The sequence below is a fragment of the Phyllobates terribilis genome, unplaced genomic scaffold (genome assembly GCF_046119375.1).
Source record: "Phyllobates terribilis strain yellow unplaced genomic scaffold, ASM4611937v1 Scaffold_12__6_contigs__length_324123572, whole genome shotgun sequence".
NCBI classification, from domain to species: Eukaryota; Metazoa; Chordata; class Amphibia; order Anura; family Dendrobatidae; genus Phyllobates; species Phyllobates terribilis.
The window spans coordinates 138,156,144-138,180,144 of NW_027362772.1; the positions used below are offsets into that span (position 1 = coordinate 138,156,144).

A 24,001-nucleotide genomic window follows, 5' to 3' on the forward strand; every position below is an offset into this window, starting at 1 on the left:
AAAAAGGTGACTGAAGATTTACAAAACTGAAGCTTATCTTTTGACGCCTTGCAGCCAGCGTGATAGAGAAACAACATAAGTGATATAGTTGCATTATGACATTGTTTCCTGGAGGGGGCACAAATGAGCAGGTCATCAACATATTGCAGAACAACGATATGTGGTTCAGACCATCCCTCCAGTATTTCCTGTAGACTTGCAGTGTACATTGTGGGTGAATTCTGGGCACCCTGTGGCAACACTGTCCATGTATATTGACTGCCCTGGAACGTGAAAGCAAACAGGTACTGGCAGTCAGGATGTAATGGTACACTGAAAAATGCATTTGCCAAATTGACCACTGAAAAACAAAGAGAGTTAGAAGGTATCTGTGACAGAAGAGTATGCGGGTTGGGCACAACTGGTGTTAGAAGTTCTGTGGCTTTGTTAACCAACCGGAGGTCATGGACCATTCTATATGCGGCTGGTTGTCCTGGCACGCTCTTTTTCTTTACTGGGAACAGGGGAGTGTTGCAAGGGGACTGGGTTTTGACTAGGACTCCCCTGTGTAGCAATTTTTGGACTTGCTGGCCTATGGCATTCTCCTGAGCCAAGCTAAGGGGATACTGCTTCTGTTGAGGCAAGATGGCTCCTGGTTTTAGATTCACCATTACTGGTTGAACTCTTAACCTACCAACATCTGTGTTATCTGAGGCCCAAAAGTCGTAGGGTACAGCCTGCTCCAATATCAGGGGAAAATCGTTTGTCTCTTCTATGCTGGCAATATCTAGTGACATTATTTTGCAAAGGGTGCTTGGTTTAAACCTGGGGTCATGGTGACGGTGCCATCAGGATGATATTCGATATGTGCTTGTAATTGAGACAATACATCGTTTCCCAAAAGGTTACATTGGCCTCGGGGCGATACCATGAGCTGGCTATGTACAGTAGCTCCTTGAATTTGCAGGGGAATTTTTTCAGTGACAGGGAGCAGGACAGACGGGGAATTGAAAGGGGTGGCAATGACATGATGTGAAAAATCAGTGTCAGTGTATGGCCAATCACCTTGCGTAATTACTGAATTGTCGGCCCCCGTATCTACTTGGAAATCGATTTAATGTCCCCCTGGTAGGTTCACCTGCACTATACAACTGGGAGTTGGGGGTAAGGAGATGAGGAGGTTCATCTGCAAGCTACCCTCATCCTATGGGGGCGTTGTTTGGTTGGCTGGAGGACCCGTACTCTGAGCATCTGGATACGGGTTGGTCCTACAGTCCTTTCTAAAATGTCCTGGCTTTCTACATCCGTAACATAGTCTCTGTCCCCCTCCTGCAGTCCGTCCTCTGCCTCTGTTGTTTCTGGGGGTCGTCTCTACTCTATGTATTCTGGCAGCTCTCTTTGCCTGTATTATGTCATGCTGTGCCCCCTGAGCTATCCTGGCCAAATCCTCTGCCTTCACTGATCTCCACTCTGGTCTACTTGCTTTTACCTTTTCTGCAATCTCTTTCTTTAGTCCGTTCATGAAAGCACTTGCTAATAACCTCTCACTAGTCTTATTTTCAGGAATGAACCCCATTTCCGACCAAGTCTTCCTTAGAGCCCAAAAGTAGTCTTTGGGGTCCTCTTCCTTACCCTGAACTCGGTCTTCTAGTGTAACCTGCCTTTCTCCCTGCCTGTCTTTACATGCTTTTACCAATGCTGTTGTGAACAGGACTCCGGCCGCTGCATTATTGGGTTCTGCGTCTTCGGGTCCGGTCCTATTGTTATACTGCTTGTACGTTTCGTCTGTCAACCTATCATAGTGGGCTTCATCTGCCAATTTTCCCTTAATTACCCCTTGTAAATCCAACCTAGTTGCATTGTACGTATCCTGTATGGTTCTTATCATTCTGGCAAAACCCATCGGGGACTGGGATGGATCTGGCAACAGGGAAATCAACGCCAATTGTTCTGAGGGACTCCATGGTCTATACATTAACATTGTACGGGCTTCTTGACCTGGAACAACTGCGTCCCCTACTGCTGCTGCTGCTGCTCCCGGTGCTCCTGGCACAACTACCGTCCTCATTGGGAATAGTCTAGCTGGGTGGGGTCTTGGTCCTCCGCATGCCACACAGATATCTACAGTCAAGGGATTCTGCTGTCCACATCTGGGGCAAACCCAGCAATTGGGTTCCTGGGCATTCTGGTACTGGGGTGGGGGTGACGTCGGGGGCAGATAGGGAGGAAAATCTGTCATTCCGGTTTTTGTCAGTCTGTAACATCCGTTTCCTAATTCTTCAATTCTTCCTTTAAAATGAGCGCATGCATTCATCCATACATCCACTGTCTCCAACAGACCCTTATCTTTCAGCCATCCATGATAGGAATTAAAGAAGGATTTCCATTTCTCTCCGTTCATCTCTCCATTTTCATTCATTCCCGCCTTACACAATATTTTGTCAATTCCAATCAGTGCCTGTTTCCCTTCTCTGCGTACTACTAAGTCTTTGGCTGTAACGCCTTCTTTGGCATTTTGGTTCCCCATTCTTTCAGTTCTCCTCACTCAGAGTAGACTCCTCAATCACTTAGACAATGAGCCACAAAGATTTCTGAACCACACCACTACTTGCCCTCCAGGACTTATACGCCAACCAGAAAAACAGACCAAAAACACCGATCCCGAGACTCACCCACAACACAATCATCGGATCCATGCTGTCATTCTTAAGTTTTTCCTAAGGATAGAAGGCAGGACTGACAATTTATCTGTAAGGATTCTACTGGTTCAAAGGGACCTGAGCCAGACAACAATCTATGAATTACCTGGGAGCCGACCGCTCGGGGGTGAGGGAGTCTCTTCTATGTAGTGATATAATTTAGGTAGAATATAACAGTTATTCTTACCTCAGCGCTGTATATATCACCAACAGAGTGCTTCGCTCGTCCCACATCTCGGACCGGTCGAGCACCCCTGGGCAGATTAACTCAGGTCCCTGTTCGGGCGCCAGCTTGTCGTCATTGCTTTTCTGGTTCTTCTATCCTTTAGTATACAGGCCCAGAGAGAATAAGACACAAGACAGGTAGCATGCGTCAACAGACTCTAACTTTATTACAAAGCATAGGGTTTATATACACCCTGAAGGCAGAAACGGATTTACCATATATGGTCCGATCATACAATTTAGCTGTGCAAACAAAAACTGGTTTCTGTTCTTGTGATGCCTATGCTTGTGTTGAAACATTTAATCAGACACATTCTGATGACTAGCAAGGACACGTTAGTTTCTATTGATACAAAGAAGGAACATTTAGTTGTTGTTTTTGACCTAAGGTAACCGTCAGACTTATATAGCATAGATGGGGTCTTTGAACTTGGGGACCTCATCTTCTGCTATAACAATACCAACTCATAGTCCAGTTCATTTAGCTCTCAGATGGGGTAGCAAAAATCTAGTTACAGATTCTATTTCAATTAAAGTGTTAACAAGGCAGATGGGCTCACACAATTTCATTATATTGTGCACTAAGGACCTCAGGTTTAATTTTGAAGTTTTATGCAGAATTGCTAGTTTATATAAATATTTACAACTAATCATGAACATATAGAACTACAGTTTGATTATGTTGTGAATAACGCAAAGTGATGAAAAAAAAAGAAAATCAAAATGAACTTTCTTGGATGGAAACATGATGTAACAAAGTTGGGAAACATTGTCAGCTACAGACACAGAAAGGGTAATGCACCCAATGTCAGTAACCTAGTAAAAACATTTGAAAAGCCACCTTAAAGGACAATGTGTGGTAAATATATACAATGCCACAATGCAATGGTTGATGTGTCTTGTTGTACAAGCATATGATGTCATATATCTAAGACACCAGTTGTGTATTTTGGAAAGTCACTACACATCCATGAGTGATGTTTGTTTTTAAAGGTGTGTTAATAATGTTATAACGTCTTAGTGATGTTTCTTAAAAGCACACATATTTAATTTTTTATAAACTGACTCATATTTCTGACATTGTCATTTGTAAACTTGTACAACAGGCTACATTTGTGCATTTAAAAGTCAAAAGGGGAGCAATGTTTTTTGACCTTCGGCAATAAATATTGTGTAATGCTGAAGGTTTTGGTTTCCTTATATGATCCCAATTGAAAATCCTTGAATTTGTCAAAAGCAGTATTATTAATATTCATCCTTGTATTATTATTAGGTTTAGAAAGCTGACATGCTCAGAAAGAATAATCACACCATGTTGAAGGTCTAATGGTCAGAGCTTGAGAAAGTTTCACCACCAAGTCTACAGGGTTAAGAGACATCACTTACTAGTAGAGATGAGCGGTGTTCGACTAGAACTGATCGCCAATCTCAAATTCGAGCTGTTTTGGGCGGTGTTCGAGTCGTTCGACGAACGCGAACGATTTGCAAAAAATTCGGCTGTTCGAGGTTATGTTCGATAACTGTTCGTGCAACAAAAGCATAACTGGATTTTTTCACATCATGCAGGGATTGTCTGCCACTCACTGTAATGTCACAGCCATGGTAGTTGCCCAAATCGATGGGAACAGTGCTCACAGTGAAACATGAAAAGCCGGCAATTCAGCAGCGGCATACACCGATACCCGACATTTTAGAACATAAAGAATAGAGCATCACACATAGATTAGATAGATAGAAACATGTCAGTCACATATATAAGAAGTACAGTGACAGTGTTGGTTACTGTACTTGTCATTTAGTGTTAAAGGATTTATTTAAAAAAAATAATAGTGTTTTCATGCACCTGTCTCTTTAAAAAAGCCGGCGGGCAATTCAGCATCGGTACCCGACAATTTAGAACAGAAAGAATAGAGCATCACACATAGATTAGATAGAAACATGTCAGTCACATATATAATAAGTACAATGATAGTGTTGATTTCTGTACTTGTCATTTAGTGTTAAAAAAAAGGATTTATTGAAAAAAAAATTGGCGTGGGGTTCCCCGTAATTTTAGTCTCTAGCGGAGGTTAAACAGACGGCTGGGGCAGATGTTTGAAGCCTGGGAAGGGGGTAATACCCACGGAACTTCCCAGGCTACTAATATCAGCCCCCAGCTGAATATCTAGCCTTTACTAGCTATTAAAATGGGGGACCCAAAAAAAAAATGACGTGGGGTCCCCCCTATTTTAATAGCTAGCAAAGGCTAGGCAGACAGCTGGGGGCTGATATTAATAGCCCAGGAAGGGTGCCATGAATATTGGCCCCCTCCCAGGTTAGAAACACCAGCTGTCAGCCACCTCAGAAATGGCGCATCCATAGGATGCGCCAATTCTGACACTTAGCCTCGCTCTTCCCACTGCCCTGTAGCGGTGGAAGTGGGGTAATAGGGAAAAATTAATTAAAAAATAATAATAATTTAGGGACTGCATCTTTATTAACCCCTCTTGTGGAGGGGTTAATAAAGATGCAGTCCCTAAATGTGTTTTTTTTTTTATTTTTTAATGAATTTTTCACCAAAAATTTGACGTGGCCTTTGCCATATTTTTGTGTCCAGCCAGGTACAGCAGGCAGGAACGGGCTGCCCCCAACCCCCAGATGCCTATTTGTACCTGGCTGGAAGCAAAAATACAGGGAAGCCCTTTTTTTAATTATTTCATGAATTCATGAAATAATTAAAAAAAAATTGACGTGGGGCTTCACCCTATTTTTGTGTCCAGCCAGGTACAACTAGGCAGCTGGGGGCTGGAATCCGCAGCGCAGGGAGGCCCAAGCTTTCTGCCCCCCCTCCCCCGCTGCGAATTGCAGTCCACAGCCACCCCAGAAAATGGCACATTCATAGAAGCGCCATCTTCTGGCGCTGTACCCTACTCATCCAGGGCCCTGGTGCGGTGGCTCACTGGGTAATAAAGGGGTTAGGGCCAGCTTGGTATTATCAGCTGGCCCTAAGCCCGAAATTCATGGGGTCACGCCAATATTAGACATGACCGCCATGAATTTCTAGTAAACTATTTAAAAAAAACACAACACCCAGAATAAAGTCCTTTAATTGAAATAAAGACACAATTCTTTAATGTTCAAAATTAAACCCTACTTACCATCACGCCCATTCCAGCTGAAGCCAATGTCTTCTGCAATAAAAGTAAAATAATAAACCAACCTCATCCTTACCTTTCCAGTTTGTCAGCTTTTGGACACCTTTGAAGGTGTTTTCTATGTGTTTCTATGTGTTTTTGTTTGCCTGCCATTGGTTTTAACGGTGTTCGATGGTGTTCGACGAACAGTTCCACGAACATGCCGGTGTTCAACGAACCGAACCGAACCCGAACACTACGGGGGTGGCTCAACACTACTTACTAGAAGTAACTAATAAGACTATAAAGATTCTACCCTACATTTATTGTTCTAATAAGAGATGACAAATTCAAATGTATTTATGTGCAAAAATGCATTTAAAACATAACTAGAAAGGTTGTATATTCAGAAGCTCTTTTTATCTCAATTTGTACTTTTTTTAAACTCTGTTTTGATGCAATTAAATGTAAATACATCTCAAAAATGTCTTTATTCCTTTTTTTCATTGTTTTTTCCCCCTTTTAAAAAAAAAATAAATAAAAAATAAGTAATTGGCCCTGGCCCCTGACTCAACAAGGAGTTTTTGAGACCTTGGAATGTTGCAAAAGTTTTGTTACCTTAAAGTTATGCAAAAATGTTGCAGCTTTTGGCGTCTTTACGTTACTCCAGACAAACTCTTAGAAAAGTGGGCAAAGCTGGGGTGGTACGGGTCGTGATCAAGAATGCCCATCTAATTCATTATAATTAACGTGACTAAGGTGGCTGCTGATCAAGGGCTGGTGACTATAACTGGTATACCTATCACCAGGCCGTTGCTGCCATTTTTATTCAAGAAAGCAGTGGGCTTTCAAAAATGTTGACAAGTACCTAATGGCAGGTTAAAAGAATCGACTTTCTAGCAAAAGTTGAGTCCAAACTTCTGGGTTGTGGGGTCCTGGCACATAGAGCTCTCAGTCACTACCAAGGTGTGCTCACTGCCTCCGCTCTCAGTGCTGCGCGCGGTGACTGTAACTGCTCATGGGCACACCTGTATGACTCAATACCGGTGGCTCCAGGTTGAAATTAAGTTCATTTTCTCCCAGGTTTCGCACTTTCAGCACAGCAGCTGGGCACATAATGCTATTAACCGGTTCCCGACCGCCCACTGTAGATAAACGTCCGCACTGCCTGGGCTCTGTGCAGCGCCGACGTTTAAAAACGGTGGGTGGTCTCGCAGTGCTCAGGACCCCCAGGGTCCTGCAAGCACTGCGATTCCGGTGCAGAGCGTTAGCTCTGACAGGGTACATCATCGGGACTTGATTAGATCAGGTCCCAGTGATGTTAACCCTTTGCTGTCTTCTATATGCTGTGATCTATAGTGATCGCGGCATATAGGAGACAGCAGGAAGAGAGGGGGTCGTCTTACTTACCTCCGAAGACCTCCGTTTCGTTTGAGGACCTGGGGTTGCTATGGCAGCTGGAGGTCACATGACCGCCTCCAGCTCTGCCATATATGGTGTCCTTCCTGTCTGGCTTCAGCCTGTATGTAGCTGATGCCAGACAGGAAACTGACTGAAACAGTCAGTGAAGATCTCATGTAATGTAATATATGTCTATTACATTACATGAGATCAGTGATCAGAAAAATAAAAATTAATGTCCCATACAGGGACTAAGTAAAAATGTAAAAAAAGTAAAAAAAAAGTTTTTAAACTATTAAAAAAAAAATCACAAAATAAATAAAAATAAATAAATAAAATATTAAACCAATAAATCCGTATATTATTACAAAACCAAAAAAAGTACACATATTTGGTATGACCGCGTCCGAAACAACCCGAGCTATAAAACTGTCACACTAATTAACTCCTTCTGTGCACACCGTAATAAAAATAAATAAAAAACGGAGCAAAAAAATATGCTTTTTCATCATATCGCCAAGCAAAAAGTGGAAAAAAATGCGATCAAAAAGCAGAATAGAAATAAAAATGGTACCACTGAAAACTTCATCTTGTTCCGCAAAAAAAAGCCGCCATACAGCTCCATCAGCCGAAAAATAAAAAATTTATAGCGCTCAGAATAAAGCAATGCAAAAAAAATATTTTTTTTTCTATAAAATTGTTTTATTGTGTAAAAGCGCCAAAACATAAAAAAAATACAGTAAGTGTAGTATCGCTGTAAACGTACTGACCCGAAGAATAATGCTGCCTGATCACTTTTACCACACGCAGAACGGCATAAAAAAAAACTCAAAAAACAATTCCTGAAGTGTTTGTTTTTGTTAACTTTACCTCCCAAAAAACGGAATAGAAAGCGATCAAAAAATGTCACGTACCCAAAAATGGTTCCAATAAAAATGTCAACTCGTCCCGCAAAAAACAAGCCGTCACATGACTCTATCGGCCGAAATATGGAAAAATTATAGCTCTCAAAATATGGTGATGCAAAAACTAGATTTTGCAAAAAAAGCGTATTTTAGTGTGTGACAGCTGTCAGTCATAAAAACCCGATATAAATCTGGTATCTCTGTAATCAAACCGACCCGAAGAATAAAGTAATCTAATCAGTTATATCACACTAGGAACGGCATAAAAAATAAATAAAACAAATATTATTCACCTGCTACTGATTTGCTTATTATGTCTCCCAAAGATCCCAGTAAGGCTCTGCTCACATTTATCCTGTGCTCTGCGCTGAGCACTTACACCAGAGTTTCCGTGTAAATCTCTGAAATACGTGATTCAGCCAGAACCCATGATGGAAGATTCCCTGTAATGAGGCAGATATAGGCCACTGTGGACGCCGTCTAGCCTGGGATCCCACGGTGTCATTTGTTTTAGGCGTGCATAAAAGTGCGGTTGGCCACAGTTTTGTGCACTTCTGAAAAAAAGGACACCGCTAAACAGAGGCTAGACGGAGTCCAGAGTAACTCTGCTGCCTCATTATAGTGAATGGATCCTGCAGGGGTTTCATCTGAATTACATCACTTGGAAATTTAGATGGAAACCCCGATGTAAGTGCTCAGCCTAGAGCGCCGGATAAATGTTACGTAAAATGTTCCCAATAAAAGCTTCAACTCAGTCCTCAAAAAAAAGCTAGTCCCCACTCAGGTCCATCATCTGTTAAAAATATAAGGGACTTCCAAGTTACTGGTAGCAGAAAGGCTCTGGAAAATCAAAATGGTCCTTGCCCCCCAAAAGAAATTCAGAAAATTTTGTGCTCCCAAATCCAAATGCCTATTCTACAATAATTTGTTCTCCAATTGTCAAATAGCACTCCGTCCCCCCCAGATCTCGCCGTATGGCTGAGTGGTACGATACAGCCACATATGGGGTATTAACACTTTTAGAAGAAATTGTGTGACACATTTCGGCACCATTTTTACCCATTGCCCTGTGTGAAAATGTAAAATCTGAGGGTAAAACATTTTTTTGTGGTAAAAATATAATTATGCTTTTTTCACTGCCCAATGGTATAAATTTAAAAATTAAAAAATGCTCACTACTTCCCTAGATAAATTCCTTGAGAGGTGTAGTTTACAAAATGGGGTCACTTGTGGGGGTTTCTGCTGTTTTGGCATGTCAGCGACTCTTCAAATGTGACATGGTGTCTGCTGCCTATCCCAGCCAACATAGCGCTTCTTTCTCTTCCGAACCCTGCCGTACACCAAAGCAGTGGTTTTCCCCCACATATGGGGTATCGGCGTACTCAGGAGAAATTGTACAACAAATTTCATGGTGCAATTTATCCTGTTACCCTTATGATAATGCAAAATTAGGGAATGAAAAAAATTTTTTATGGGAAAAATGTGAAAATTTTATTTTTACGGCTCAATATTATAAACTTCTGTGAAGCAGCTGGGGGTGCAAGGTGCTCACCACACATCTAGATAAGTTCCCTAAGGGGTATAGTTTCCAAAATGGTGGCACTTGTGGGGGGTTTCCACTGTTTAGGCACATTAGGGGCTCCCCAAATGTGACATGGCGTCCGCTAATTATTCAAACAAATTTTACATTCAAAAAGTCAAATGGCGCTCCTTCCCTTTCAAACCCTGCCATGTGCCCAAACAGTAATTTGCCTCCACATATGGGGTATCAGCGTGTTCAGGAGAAATTGCATAACAAATTTCATGGTGCAATTTATCCTATTACCCTTATGATAATGGAAAATTAAGGGATGAAAAACGGTTTTGTGGGAAAAATGTGAAAATTTTATTTTTACAGCTCAATATTATAAACTTCTGTGAAGCACCTTGGGGTTCAAGGTGCTCACCACACATCTAGGTAAGTTCCCTAAGGGGTCTAGTTTCCAAAATGGTGTCACTTGTGGGGGGTTTCCACTGTTTAGGCACATCAGGAGCTCTCCAAACGCAACATAGCGTCTGCTAATTATTCAGACAAATTTTACATTCAAAAAGTCTAATGGCGCTCCTTCCCTTCCGAACCCTGCCGTGCGCCCAAACAGTGGTTTTCCCTCACATATGGGGTATCAGCATGCTCAAGAGAAATTGCACAAAAAAAATTGGGGTCCATTTTTTCATGTCACCCCTGTGAAAATAAAAAAAATTGGGTCTAAAGTAACATTTTTGTGAAAAAAGTTAAATGTTAATTTTTTTCTTCCACATTCCAAAAATTCCTGTGAAGCACCTGAAGGGTTAATAATGTTCTTGAATGTGGTTTTGAGCACCTTGAGGGGTGCAGTTTTTAGAATGGTGTCACTTTTGGGTATTTTCTGTCATAAAGACCTCTCAAAGTGACTTCAAATATGATGTGGTCCCTAAAAAAATGTTTTTGTAAATTTTGTTGGAAAAATGAGAAATCGCTGGTCAACTTTTAACCCTTATAGCTCCCTAACAAAAAAAAATTTTGGTTCCAAAATTGTGCTGATGTAAAGTAGACATGTGGGAAATGTTATTTATTAACTATTTTGTGTGACATATCTCTCTGATTTAAGGGCATGAAAATTCAAAGTTTGAAAATTGCAAAATTTTCAAAATTTTCGCCAAATTTCCGATTTTTTCACAAATAAACACAAGTTATATCGAAGAAATTTTACCACTATCATGAAGTACAATATGTCACGAAAAAACAGTCTCAGAATCAGGGGAATACGTTGAAGCGTTCCAGAGTAATTACTTCATAAAGTGACAGTGGTCAGAATTGAAAAAATTGGCCCGGTCACGAAGGCAAAAACAGGCTCTGGCGCGAAGTGGTTAACCTGCAGATTTATCCTATATATACAAGTTAATAGCATTATCGGACCTGACAAGTTCCCTTTAAGTATGCTATAAAATACCAAAGCCTTACTAAAGACACTGCCTCTTTAGCACCATCTCTGTGCTCCTTCGCAATGGTCTTTCTTGATAGGGTTGCAACGGTGACATTATAATTTCACGTGACCACTGCAGCCAATCACTGGCTGCAGTGGTTACATGTTGCAGACAAGACGTTACTGCTGCCAAATGAAAACCAGCAGGAGTAGGCAATGCTGGGGTGGCAGGGGCTTCAGTATTTCAGTAATATTTGATTTGTCCTTTAAAAGATTAGAAGCATTTTTGATGAAACTGGACGACCCCTTTAAGTCAATATCAATACAGGAGACAAGAAAAAACAGCTCCGACCAACTAATTATAATATGTTGCCTTTTTGTGGCTGCAATATAAAGAGGCCTTTTTACAAGTAATAGTTTCCTAATGAAGACTTTTTTTGCTTTCTTGTTCACAGAACTACATAAATGTCTTCACATGACCTCTTTCTACGCAGGAAAGGGAGTGTGAAGTGACAGGGGAAGTCATGTTACATTTGTTCATTCAATTGCTAAATGAAACAGTAAAGATTATAATCTTTGACAAATATTTCAACCTTATGTAAAAGATAGATACATGTTAAATATGAAAAACATGGCTGCATATAGAATTCATATAAGAACATTGATTGTTACAAGCAGACATCAGAGGGAACCTGTCACCAGATTTTCCCAATATAACAATATAAATTACAGCCACCACCTTTAAGCCCTATTTTGCAGTATTCTGGTAAGCCGTATGTAAATTCCCAATCCCGTCAGGAGAGCACAAGAAATATCATTTTATATCCCCCCCATACAGTGCTGTCTGGTCCGATGGACATCACTGGTCTTTATCCGGCGCCTCCACTCTCTTCTCGCCATGCTTCTGTTTGTTTCATGTGTCATCCACACAGCACCCCCAATCACGCTCCCCCGCAGGCGCACTTTGCTCTGGTCTGCTGAGGGCATAGCAAAGCACTGTAAAGCGCATGCGTCAGCTTTTTTCTTGGTCATCGGTGCAGTTTGGCCACTCCCGGCGCATGCGCACTACAGTACTTTGCTCTGACCTCTGCAGAGTAGCGAAAAGTATGTGTAATAGCGCAATGTGTGGATGACATAAGATGCATCATCCACATGAAGAAGAGAAGCAGGACAGCAATTGCAATGAGAGAGGAAACTCCGGATCAAGACCAGCGACGCTCATCAGACCGGACAGCATTGTATGGGGGTATAAGAAAAGGTCTTTTTTGTTCTATGCAGAGGAGATTGAGGACTTACATACAGCTTACTAGAAGGCTGTAACAGAAGCCTTAATGGAGGTGGCCATACTTTATATTGGGAAAACCTGGTGACAGGTTCTCTTTAATTGCTTTGCTGGATGAAAAGCAGGTTATAGGGATTTATGCAACTAAAGCTGGGTTCACACAAGCATATTTCATGGTCCGTTTACAAACAGCAATGCCCGGACAGATCGTGTGTTTCATTTAGAAACATACAGTAAGGAATGAAGCTCCAGCTATAGTCTTCAATGGTACCTTGTCCTTTGCAGCTTTACAATGATCTCATAGTGCTAGCTTTTCCTTAGTGCTTGCGGGTTTATTATTAATAATGGTAGGTAGGTGATTTACTTTGCATATGTCTGATAAACTGAGTAAAGTAGAGGAGGAAGATAGATCACTGGCTACCTGCATATTATTGTGGCCTAAACCTCAGACCTGGAATTATCCATAGTCATAATTCTTCCATTGTATTGGTTGCTTGACAGATTGATAGACAGTTTCAATTAGGATGAGGATTTGACATACAACATTGTGGAGTTTACTACAATGTATGTGACGCGCCCCCTGGGCCATATTCTTTAGGGGGAATATCCAGAGCCGGATCAGATGGGAGTTGTAGTCTTCCGAGTGGCTGTGACCCGGTCCGTGCCCAGGGTGTCAAACTCAGTTGTATGTGGCAGTCCTACTGATGTTATAAGTTCTTTATTTGTCGACTACGCCACCCGTTGTGTTGCGGTCACTGTGGCCGCCGCTGCAGCAGGGTCCGCTGAGGCTGTTGGTGTAGGTGCAGCTTTGGTGATATAACCCCCAACGGGTGGGGTATAGCCTCAGGGGGGACAGGTGCAGAGGATGGGGGTTGTGGTGGTGCAGTGCAGACGGCAGTGAAGACAGAGTCGGGTTGTGCAGTTAAGGGTGTTTACTTACTGCAGATGTTGTACTGGTCACTCCAGCTTCGAGTGACCACCCGAGCCGTGCTGCGTCCACCAGGTTCTGGATCCAGCCAACTCCCAAATAAGTCCGGAGCGTGACCCTGAGCTCTCCTTCTGTCCCGTTCTCTGGCCGTCCCCACCAGTGATCCACCTAGGTCCAGCTCCCTCGGGCCTTCTGTTGGGACACCCTTGGCCTTGGGTTCCCTGACCCTTCATGTGGTGTGCCTTCGGGGTGGATGTGGTGGGTGACCGTGGCAAACGCTGCCCACGGTCTCCGGTCTCTGGCTGGGGAGTGTTTTTGCCCCCACCAGCTTGGGTTCCGGTACCCTGATGCCGACTCTTCACCCGGGGATTTAAGTTGGGATCTTGGAGTCCTTTTCTGCTGTTTCCCTCTCTGGGTCTCTCTCTTCTCCTCTCTCACTCTGGGTCTTTCTTCTCCTCTGCTCCTGACTTTCTCTCTGCATCTGACCCTGTTCTTAGTTGGTGCCCACCTTATATACACCCTCTATGTGTGAGCTCAGGTGACCAGCACCCAATGAGCTCCTATCTTTACCCAGGCTGCTCCCCCTATCTGCCCCTACACTACTTGGGATGTTCCACCCCCCTCCCACTCCAGCCAGGAACAGACTCGGTCGTACCTGCACATTTCTAAGTGGGAGTACCGTCGGTCTGCTCCTCGGAAATGGGATGTGTGTAGTGCATGCAGCCTACCGAGCTCAGTTCCACACTCCATCCTTACCCGGGAGTGGAATATCACACCTCTGGGTTGAGGTGCAATACCCCTGTAGCAGCCGAATCCTCAGGGTGCTACATTCCCCCCTGGTAAATCACAGCACGTCCTCGGGCTGTAAGACAAAACACCAAAACATACAAAATTTTTCATAAACATATAAAACATATAAAAACATTATATATATATAAAACATTCTCGTCGCCTCTGGCTCCTCCTCCGGTCACTGTGCAACGTGTGTCCGGGAAAAGTGCGACAGTCTCTTAGAAAAACTGGTTTTCCTATAAAACCGGTAGGGGGCGCTTTAGGACGCGCAACTATTTACAAGGGATATGGCCGCTCTCAGTCCTCGGCCAGGTAAGGAGGGAAAGGGAATGGCTGCTCACAGTCCTCAGCCTGTGGGATTAAGGGGTTAACGGGTAAACAGTTCACTCAGCTGGTCCCAACGGGGACTATATTTGTAGTAACAGTTTCTTTATACCCCGATCGGGTAACTATTTACAGCACCTACTCCGCTGTACTCAACAACGTCTTCCTCCTGCTCTTTCTTTGGGGATCTCAGCTTCAGACCCGTCCGGATCCTCTTGCTCTTCCTCCTCACATCGCAGCTCCTCCTCTGTCAGACGATGCACATGGAGGGCGTAAGGTCCTTTGGCACACTTGTGCCGGGTAAAGGTGACCTCGTCCCCGATATAAAGGTCACGACCTCTGTGCCCCTCCGGCAGATGGGACTCCACATCTCTGCGCGTGACAAAGACGTCGCCGGGGGTGTTGTGGTCTCTGATGAAGCCCCACCCATGCTGCATATTGAACTTAATTACAGTCCCGGTGGTGCGGGGACTGTGCGCTGCACGGGGGTTTCTCCTGGTCCGGCTCTTCTGCTCGGCGCTCCGTACTTGGGCCTGTTGCTCCCGGACCCGCCTCTCTCTCCGCTCCCTCGCAAACTCTTCGAGCTGCTGTCGGCAACACTCAGCACACTCCGCTGCAGCTGCCCTGGTTTCCTGAGTGAACCCCATTAGGTCTTCTCCGGTGGGGTCCCACTCAAATTGGGCTTCTTCCAGAGGAGGCGAGACCCGTGCCACGGGCTTCGGAGCCGGAATCAGGGGCTCACACAAGGGCCCTAGTCTCCGCTGCCGTTCCAGCTCATGGAATTCTTCGGGCCAGATGAAGGGCCGCCCGTCCGGCCATGTGAGCTGGCTGAACAAGTCCTCCCCCAGGTGTGGCACCCTTGGTTTTACGGGCGCGGGCGCGGTGGTGGTGGCGCCCGGATTGCCCAGGCCTTGCGGCCAGGCCTGGGGCACCTGGAAGGTGAAGGGCACCGTTAATACGGCGGCACCCTGGGCTACCTGGCCTTGCGACCAGGCCGGAGGCTCCGCGGAGGTAGGGGGCGCTGTTGGTGATGCGGCGCCCGGGGGTACTAGGCCTTGCGACCAGGCTGGTGGTATTTCCTGCTTTGTCACGCTCCGGGTCGAGGCGCGTGACGTCACAGGGGTCGCGGCGGCGGCTTCCGGTTGGGGCCTAGTCTGCGTCGGTGACATGGCGTTTTCGGGCACAGCAGGGGGACTTTCGGGCTCTGCGACGGGGAGCTGGGGCAGGTAAGCGGTGTCCCGGCTTGGGGTATAGGCGTCCCCTTTACCTGCCTCCTTGCGTCCGGCTCCCTTCTCGGCGCCGTCTCCGGCCTTGGGTCCTCCCGCGCCATCCTCAGAGGCGGTCGGTCTCCTCATCTTGGCTGGCGTGCTCCGGGTCTTGGTTTGCTGGGCCATCTCTCGGCTCCACTCCGCCAATGTCTCTCGCTGTACCCGGGCCATCCTCCTTGCGAGGCCCTCCAGGGCAGTCTGTGCACACTCCCGGTCTCGGGGGAGCTGTGCGAGGACCTCCACTAAGCCTAGTGGGGTCGTGGTTTCCAGCAGGCTCCTGACCAACGGGTCGGTGCTGCTCTGCTCTTCTTCCAGCAGGCTCCTGGCCAGCGGGCCGGTGCTGCTCTGCTCTCTGGACATCTCCGGGTGAGCTTCTCTGCTACTCCTCTCCAGGCTTCTTGCCTCCGGGTGCGCTCGCTCCAGACTGCTCCAGGCGGCACCCATCTTCGTTCTTTTCTTTCGTCTCCTCCCACTTCGAGGGCGGTCCCGGGGCAACTCGGTGACTGTCAGCTCCAGGGGTAGTTCTTTCACGCTGACAGACACCTCTAGCATCACAGTCTCTGTTGGTGGGGGCGGTTTCCACTTTTGGCGCCATTTTCTGTCCCGGCCCACGATGGGAGGCGGCCTCTTGCCCTCCTTTGGCACGCCCATAATGGCGTCCGCTGCTCTTCCAAGGCGGGAAATCTTCGGATTTGGCGGGAAGCGTCGCCCAGTGGCGGGAAACTCTGCAGATGGCGGGAACAAGCTGGAAATGGCGGACAATCGGCGGGAAACGACCTGTGATGGGGTCCGATGGCGTGGACCCTCCGGAACCGGCGGGAGACTTCTTTCTGAGGTAAACTTGCACTTTTCTTCAGGCACGCAGTACCCGGGTGTTGCGGGCACGTAATCCTGCCGACTACGCCAAAGTTGACGCGCCCCCTGGGCCATATTCTTTAGGGGGAATATCCGGAGCCGGATCAGATGGGAGTTGTAGTCTTCCGAGTGGCTGTGACCCGGTCCGTGCCCAGGGTGTCAAACTCAGTTGTATGTGGCAGTCCTACTGATGTTATAAGTTCTTTATTTGTCGACTACGCCACCCGTTGTGTTGCGGTCACTGTGGCCGCCGCTGCAGCAGGGTCCGCTGAGGCTGTTGGTGTAGGTGCAGCTTTGGTGATATAACCCCCAACGGGTGGGGTATAGCCTCAGGGGGGACAGGTGCAGAGGATGGGGGTTGTGGTGGTGCAGTGCAGACGGCAGTGAAGACAGAGTCGGGTTGTGCAGTTAAGGGTGTTTACTTACTGCAGATGTTGTACTGGTCACTCCAGCTTCGAGTGACCACCCGAGCCGTGCTGCGTCCACCAGGTTCTGGATCCAGCCAACTCCCAAATAAGTCCGGAGCGTGACCCTGAGCTCTCCTTCTGTCCCGTTCTCTGGCCGTCCCCACCAGTGATCCACCTAGGTCCAGCTCCCTCGGGCCTTCTGTTGGGACACCCTTGGCCTTGGGTTCCCTGACCCTTCATGTGGTGTGCCTTCGGGGTGGATGTGGTGGGTGACCGTGGCAAACGCTGCCCACGGTCTCCGGTCTCTGGCTGGGGAGTGTTTTTGCCCCCACCAGCTTGGGTTCCGGTACCCTGATGCCGACTCTTCACCCGGGGATTTAAGTTGGGATCTTGGAGTCCTTTTCTGCTGTTTCCCTCTCTGGGTCTCTCTCTTCTCCTCTCTCACTCTGGGTCTTTCTTCTCCTCTGCTCCTGACTTTCTCTCTGCATCTGACCCTGTTCTTAGTTGGTGCCCACCTTATATACACCCTCTATGTGTGAGCTCAGGTGACCAGCACCCAATGAGCTCCTATCTTTACCCAGGCTGCTCCCCCTATCTGCCCCTACACTACTTGGGATGTTCCACCCCCCTCCCACTCCAGCCAGGAACAGACTCGGTCGTACCTGCACATTTCTAAGTGGGAGTACCGTCGGTCTGCTCCTCGGAAATGGGATGTGTGTAGTGCATGCAGCCTACCGAGCTCAGTTCCACACTCCATCCTTACCCGGGAGTGGAATATCACACCTCTGGGTTGAGGTGCAATACCCCTGTAGCAGCCGAATCCTCAGGGTGCTACATATGTGACAGCTGGAAGGAATGCTGTTTACGTAAGAACAAGCTAAAGATGAAAATTATTTATTAAACCTCAAACTCGCAGGGATTAAAAACTTTGTAGCAAATACTGAAAATGTACTCACACAAGGTCCAATCTTGTTTGGCTTTACTATGTAAATGAATATAATATCCCAAGAAGTTCCTACATCCATGTATACAAATTAAAGCATATTCCTGTCATCTAGCAAACCTGTACCTGTCTTTTGTATAGTATACTGACTACTGAGTGCATACCAGTTTATATAGGATAATGGTGTGGCACCCCAGGGGTCTGGTTTCCACAGTAATAGCAATATTACGTCTGTGAGCAGGTGGGAGGTCTCCTGGGCAGGAATCCTAAGCATGCCACACCTCCTGCCCAGTCCTGGGAGGGGAAGGACTTCCCCTACATAAACTGGGGCTGAGGCAGGGTTAGAGGAGAGGAGTTCCAGACAGAGACGGAGTCTGGTCTGGACACGCAGAAACAGGGACAGATAAACATCAGGAGCTCTGTAGGAGCCAAGGAGAAGCGCCAGGGGCTGGAGCTGTGCAGAGCTCGCCCTGGGAGAAGGTACTAAAACCGGACACAGGAGTCCGAGGCTGTGGGGACTAAGATATACCGAGCAGCAGAATCCATCCGGCAGGGGATTCCAGGTCCTCTGGCCATAAAAGCCCGGAGGCTCAGTCACAACGAAGGGACCAGCACCGCCATCCCGGAGCGGAGGCTAACAGGAGGCCCCAGGTCACCAGCCATATGGGTGAGCACCACACGGTATACCCAGGGACGTGGGCTACTTGTAACCGCCGAAAGCAGGGTAGCCAGGAAGGGTACAGACTAACGGGAAGGCCTACAACTCCACCTGGCCAGGGGAACTCCGGCTTACTCGCAGACTAACCAGGCCCCAACTACTAGCCAGTACTCCCGGGGGAATTTGCCTTGTACCATTAGTAAAGACCCTGAACTGTACCCTCGCGTCTCCGTGCTTCCTTGTCGCACCATTAGTGCTGGGACATCCACACCATCACTCCCAACATCAACCTCATCCTCTGCCCTGAGGCCATACCCCTCCCGTTGGGGGTTATACCATCCACGCTGCACATCCGTACCACCGGCCTCAGCGGACTGCCCTGCAGCGGCGGCTTCATAGCCGCATTCAACGGGTGGCGTAGTCGGACACTAATACCATCATACCAATAACTACCACTTAGTTTGACCACCCTGGGCACGGACCGGGTCACCGCCACACGAAGACTACTACCCCCATCGGATCCGGCTCCGGGTATTCCCCGCGCGCACGCGCGCCGCACTACAGCACTGGCCCAGGGGGCGCATCAATGGCATTGGATAAATAGTCATTTATTAAATTCACAAGTTTAGTTCAGGACCCTTTGTGGTCTTTTAGTACATGTGGACTATATAAAACAGTTCTAAAAGACTGAGTCCAAATTTGGACCTGGGCTCCCCATATTACCACCACATAGTGAGCGTATTCTGATTCATTCTGATCATTAACAAAAATCACAAATATTACCTCCAGTAATAGAGTAATCACTGGTGATATTATACTGTTCACAGGAGCTCTGTATATAGTGTAAGTGTACAGGTCATATAGTGATCACCATTGAAAATATACAGAAGAGCTCTGTCATGTGTAAATGTACAAATAGTACAGTGACAAGTGATATAATATGCAAAAGTTCTGCAGATAGTATATAGTGTCAGTGTACAGGTAATACAGTGATCACAGGTAAGATTATACACTGGAGCTCTGTATATTGTGTATATTGTACAGGTATTACAGGAATCACCAGTGACATTATACACAGGAGCTCTGTGTATAGTGTCATTGTATAGGTAATTCAGTGATCGCCAGTGACATTATACACAGGTGCTCTGTATATAATGTAAGTGTACAGGTAATACAGGGATCACCAGTGACATCATACACAGGAGCTCTGCATATAGTGTCAGTGTACTGGTAATACAGGTATCACCGGTGACATTATACACAGGTGCTCTGCATATAGTGTATAGTGTACAGGTAATACAGGGATCACCGGTGACATTATACACAGGAGCTCTGTATATAGTATCAGTGTACAAGTAATACAGTGATCACCAGTGGCATTATACACAGGAGCTCTGTATATAGTGTCAGTGTAAAGGTAATGCAGTGATCCTCAGTGACATTATACACAGGTGCTCTGTATATAGTGTCAGTGTACAGGTAATTCAGCGATCATCAGTGACATTATACACAGGAGCTCTGTATATATAGTGTACAGGTAATACAGTGATCACCAGTGACATTATACACAGGTGCTCTGTATATAGTGTCAGTGTACAGGTAATACAGGGATCACCAGTGACATTATACACAGGAGCTCTGTATATAGTGTCAGTGTACTTGTAATACATTGATCACGAGTAATATTATACACAAGAGCTCGGTATATAGTGTACAAGTAATACAGTGATCAACAGTAATATTATACACATGAGCTCTGTAGATAGTATATAGTGTATAATGTAAGTATACATATAATACAGTGATAATCAGTGACTGTATACACAGGAGCTCTGTATATAGTGTATAGTGTACAGGTAATACAGTGATCACTGGTGACAGTATTCATAGGAGCTCTGTATTTAGTGTAAGTGTACAGGTAATACAGGGATCACCAGTGACAATATATACAGGAGCTCTGTAGACAGTATACAGTGTAAGTGTACAGGTAATACAGGGATCACCAGTGACACTATACACAGGAGGTCTGTATATATTGTACAGTGTACAGGTAATACAGTGATCACCAGTGACAGTATTCACAGGAGCTATGTATATAATGTAAGTGTACAGGTAATACAGGGATCACCAGTGACAATATACACAGGAGCTCTGTATATAGTGTCAGTGTACAGGTAATACAGGGATCACCAGTGACATTATAAACAGGAGCTCTGTATATAGTGTCAGTGTACAGGTAATACAGGGATTACCAGTGACATTATACATAGGAGCTCTGTACATAGTGTCAGTGTACTGGTAATACAGGGATCACCAGTGACATTATACACAGGAGCTCTGTATATACAGTGCCTACAAGTAGTATTCAACCCCCTGCAGATTTAGCTGGTTGACACATGCGGAATTAACTTGGCATTGTGACATTTGTACTGTAGATCAGCCTGGAAGTGGGGAATGCACTGCAGCAAATTTTTTTTTTTTTTTTTTTTTTTTTTAAAACGTAAAAAGTTAATTCAGAGTGTCATTTATTATTCAACCCCTCAAACCACAAGAATTCTGTTTGGTCCCCCTAAAGTATTAAGAAGTAGTTCAGGCACCAAGAATAATGAGCTTCACATGTGTGGATTAAAGATCTCTTTTGCCAGCCTTTTCTGACTATTTAAGACCCTCCCCAAACTTGTGAACAGCACTCAGACATGGTCAACATGGGAAAGACAAAGGAGCATTCCAAGGCCATCAGAGACAAGATTGTGGAGGGTCACATGGCTGGCAAGGGGTACAAAACCCTTTCCAAGGAGTTGGGCCTACCTGTCTCCACTGTTGGGAGCATCATCCGTAAGTGGAAGGCTTATGGAACTACTGTTAGCCTTCCACGGCCAGGACAGCCTTTGAAAGTGTCCTCCCGTGCCGAGGCCAGGCTTGTCCGAAGAGTCAAGGCTAACCCAAGGACAACAAGGAAGGAGCTCCAGGAAGATCTCATGGCAGTGGGGACATTGGTTTCAGTCAATACCATAAGTAACGTACTCCACCGCAATGGTCTCCGTTCCAGACGAGCCCGTAAGGTACCTTTACTTTCAAAGCGTCATGTCAAGGCTCATCTACAGTTTGCTCATGATCACTTGGAGGACTCTGAGACAGACTGGTTCAAGGTTCTATGGTCTGATGAGACCAAGATCGAGATCTTTGGTGCCAACCACACACGTGACGTTTGGAGACTGGATGGCACTGCATACGACCCCAAGAATACCATCCCTACAGTCAAGCATGGTGGTGGCAGCATCATGCTGTGGGGCTGTTTCTCTGCCAAGGGGCCTGGCCATCTGGTCCGCATCCATGGGAAGATGGATAGCACGGCCTACCTGGAGATTTTGGCCAAGAACCTCCGCTCCTCCATCAAGGATCTTAAGATGGGTCGTAATTTCATCTTCCAACAAGACAACGACCCAAAGCACACAGCCAGGAAAACCAAGGCCTGGTTCAATAGGGAAAAAGTCAAGGTGTTGGAGTGGCCTAGTCAGTCTCCTGACCTTAACCCAATTGAAAACTTGTGGAAGGAGCTCAAGAATAAAGTCCACATGAGACACCCAAAGAACCTAGATAACTTGGAGAAGATCTGCATGGAGGAGTGGGCCAAGATAACTCCACAGACCTGTGCCGGCCTGATCAGGTCTTATAAACGACGATTATTAGCTGTAATTGCAAACAAGGGTTATTCCACAAAATATTAAACATAGGGGTTGTATAATAATTGACCCACACTTTTATGTTTAAAATTTAATAAAATTTAACTGAGCAACATAACTTTTTGGTTTGTAAGATTTATGCTTCTGTTCATAAAACCTACTCTCGTTTGCAGTTTGAAGGCTCTAACTTATTTGCATCTTATCAAACCAGCTAAATCTGCAGGGGGTTGAATACTACTTGTAGGCATTGTATAGTGTACAGGTAATACAGTGATCACCAGTGACATTATACACAGGAGCTCTGTATATAGTGTCAATGTACAGGTAATACAGTGATCACCAGTGACATTATACACAGGAGCTCTGTATATATAGAGTACAGGTAATACAGGGATCACCAGTGACATTATAAACAGGAGCTCTGTATATAGTGTCAGTGTACAGGTAATACAGGGATTACCAGTGACATTATACACAGGAGCTCTGTACATAGTGTCAGTGTACTGGTAATACAGGGATCACCAGTGACATTATACACAGGAGCTCTGTATATAGTGTCAATGTACAGGTAATATAGGGATCACCAGTGACATTATACACAGGAGCTCTGTATATATAGTGTACAGGTAATACAGTGATCACCAGTGACATTATACACAGGAGCTCTGTATATAGTGTCAGTGTACAGGTAATACAGGGATCACCAGTGACATTATACACAGGAGCTCTGTATATAGTGTCAGTGTACAGGTAATACAGGGATCACCAGTGACATTATAAACAGGAGCTCTATATATAGTGTCAGTGTACAGGTAATACAGGGATCACCAGTGACATTATAAACAGGAGCTCTGTATATAGTGTCAGTGTACAGGTAATACAGGGATCACCATTGACATTATAAACAGGAGCTCTGTATATAGTGTCAGTGTACAGGTAATACAGGGATCATCAGTGACATTATACACAGGCGCTCTGTATATAGTATATAGTGTACAGGTAATACAGGGATCACCAGTGACATTATAAACAGGAGCTCTCTATATAGTGTAAGTGTACAGGTAACATAGGGATCTCCAGAGACATTACACACAGGTACTCTGTATATAGTGTAAATGTACAGGTAATACAGTGATCACCCGTGACATTATACACAAGAGCTCCGTATATAGTGCAAGGCTACACATAATACAGTACTCACCAGTGTAGTTACACAGAGGAGATTTGTAGATAGCATATAAATATACAGGTAAATCTGAAGGGGCAATTTGCAGGTTAATCCAGAAACCCACCAGTGATGTCTCTGAAGTCATTCAGTTTTGCTTTTCTTCTTCATCCAGCACAGACCACAGTGAGTTCTTTCAGCCAGGACTCATCCCTGCAGAAAGTAACACACAGACATCCATAGCTGATCACTTCTAATGCACCCTTCACACTTTCTAGCTTCACTTATATACATTGCACCAGATGAAGAAGAAAAGTGACCTGGTGCCATACACAATAACAGTATCTCCCTCCCCCCCCCACAATAACAGTATCTACAAAAATATATTATAGTGTTACAGTAGTGATGTCCACCTTCATAGTAGAAATGTGT

General features: G+C 45.4%; 1 protein-coding gene across 1 annotated transcript; it reads right to left on the reverse strand.

Moving 5' to 3' along the window:
* Positions 1-1,069: 1,069 nt before the first annotated feature.
* On the reverse strand, positions 1,070-23,785 carry LOC141173130 (uncharacterized). Its single transcript, XM_073657771.1, has 2 exons — positions 23,697-23,785; positions 1,070-3,001 (listed from the first exon to the last, which is right to left on the reverse strand). The coding sequence occupies exon 2, from the start codon at positions 2,504-2,506 to the stop codon at positions 1,184-1,186; it is 1,323 nt and encodes a 440-aa protein (XP_073513872.1). The 5' UTR covers positions 2,507-3,001; positions 23,697-23,785; the 3' UTR covers positions 1,070-1,183.
* Between the last annotated feature and the right edge of the window lie 216 nt (positions 23,786-24,001).

Excerpts from the sequence above, each read along its gene's own strand:
- LOC141173130 (XM_073657771.1), bottom strand. The coding sequence starts at position 2,506 with ATGGGGAACCAAAATGCCAAAGAAGGCGTTACAGCCAAAGACTTAGTA.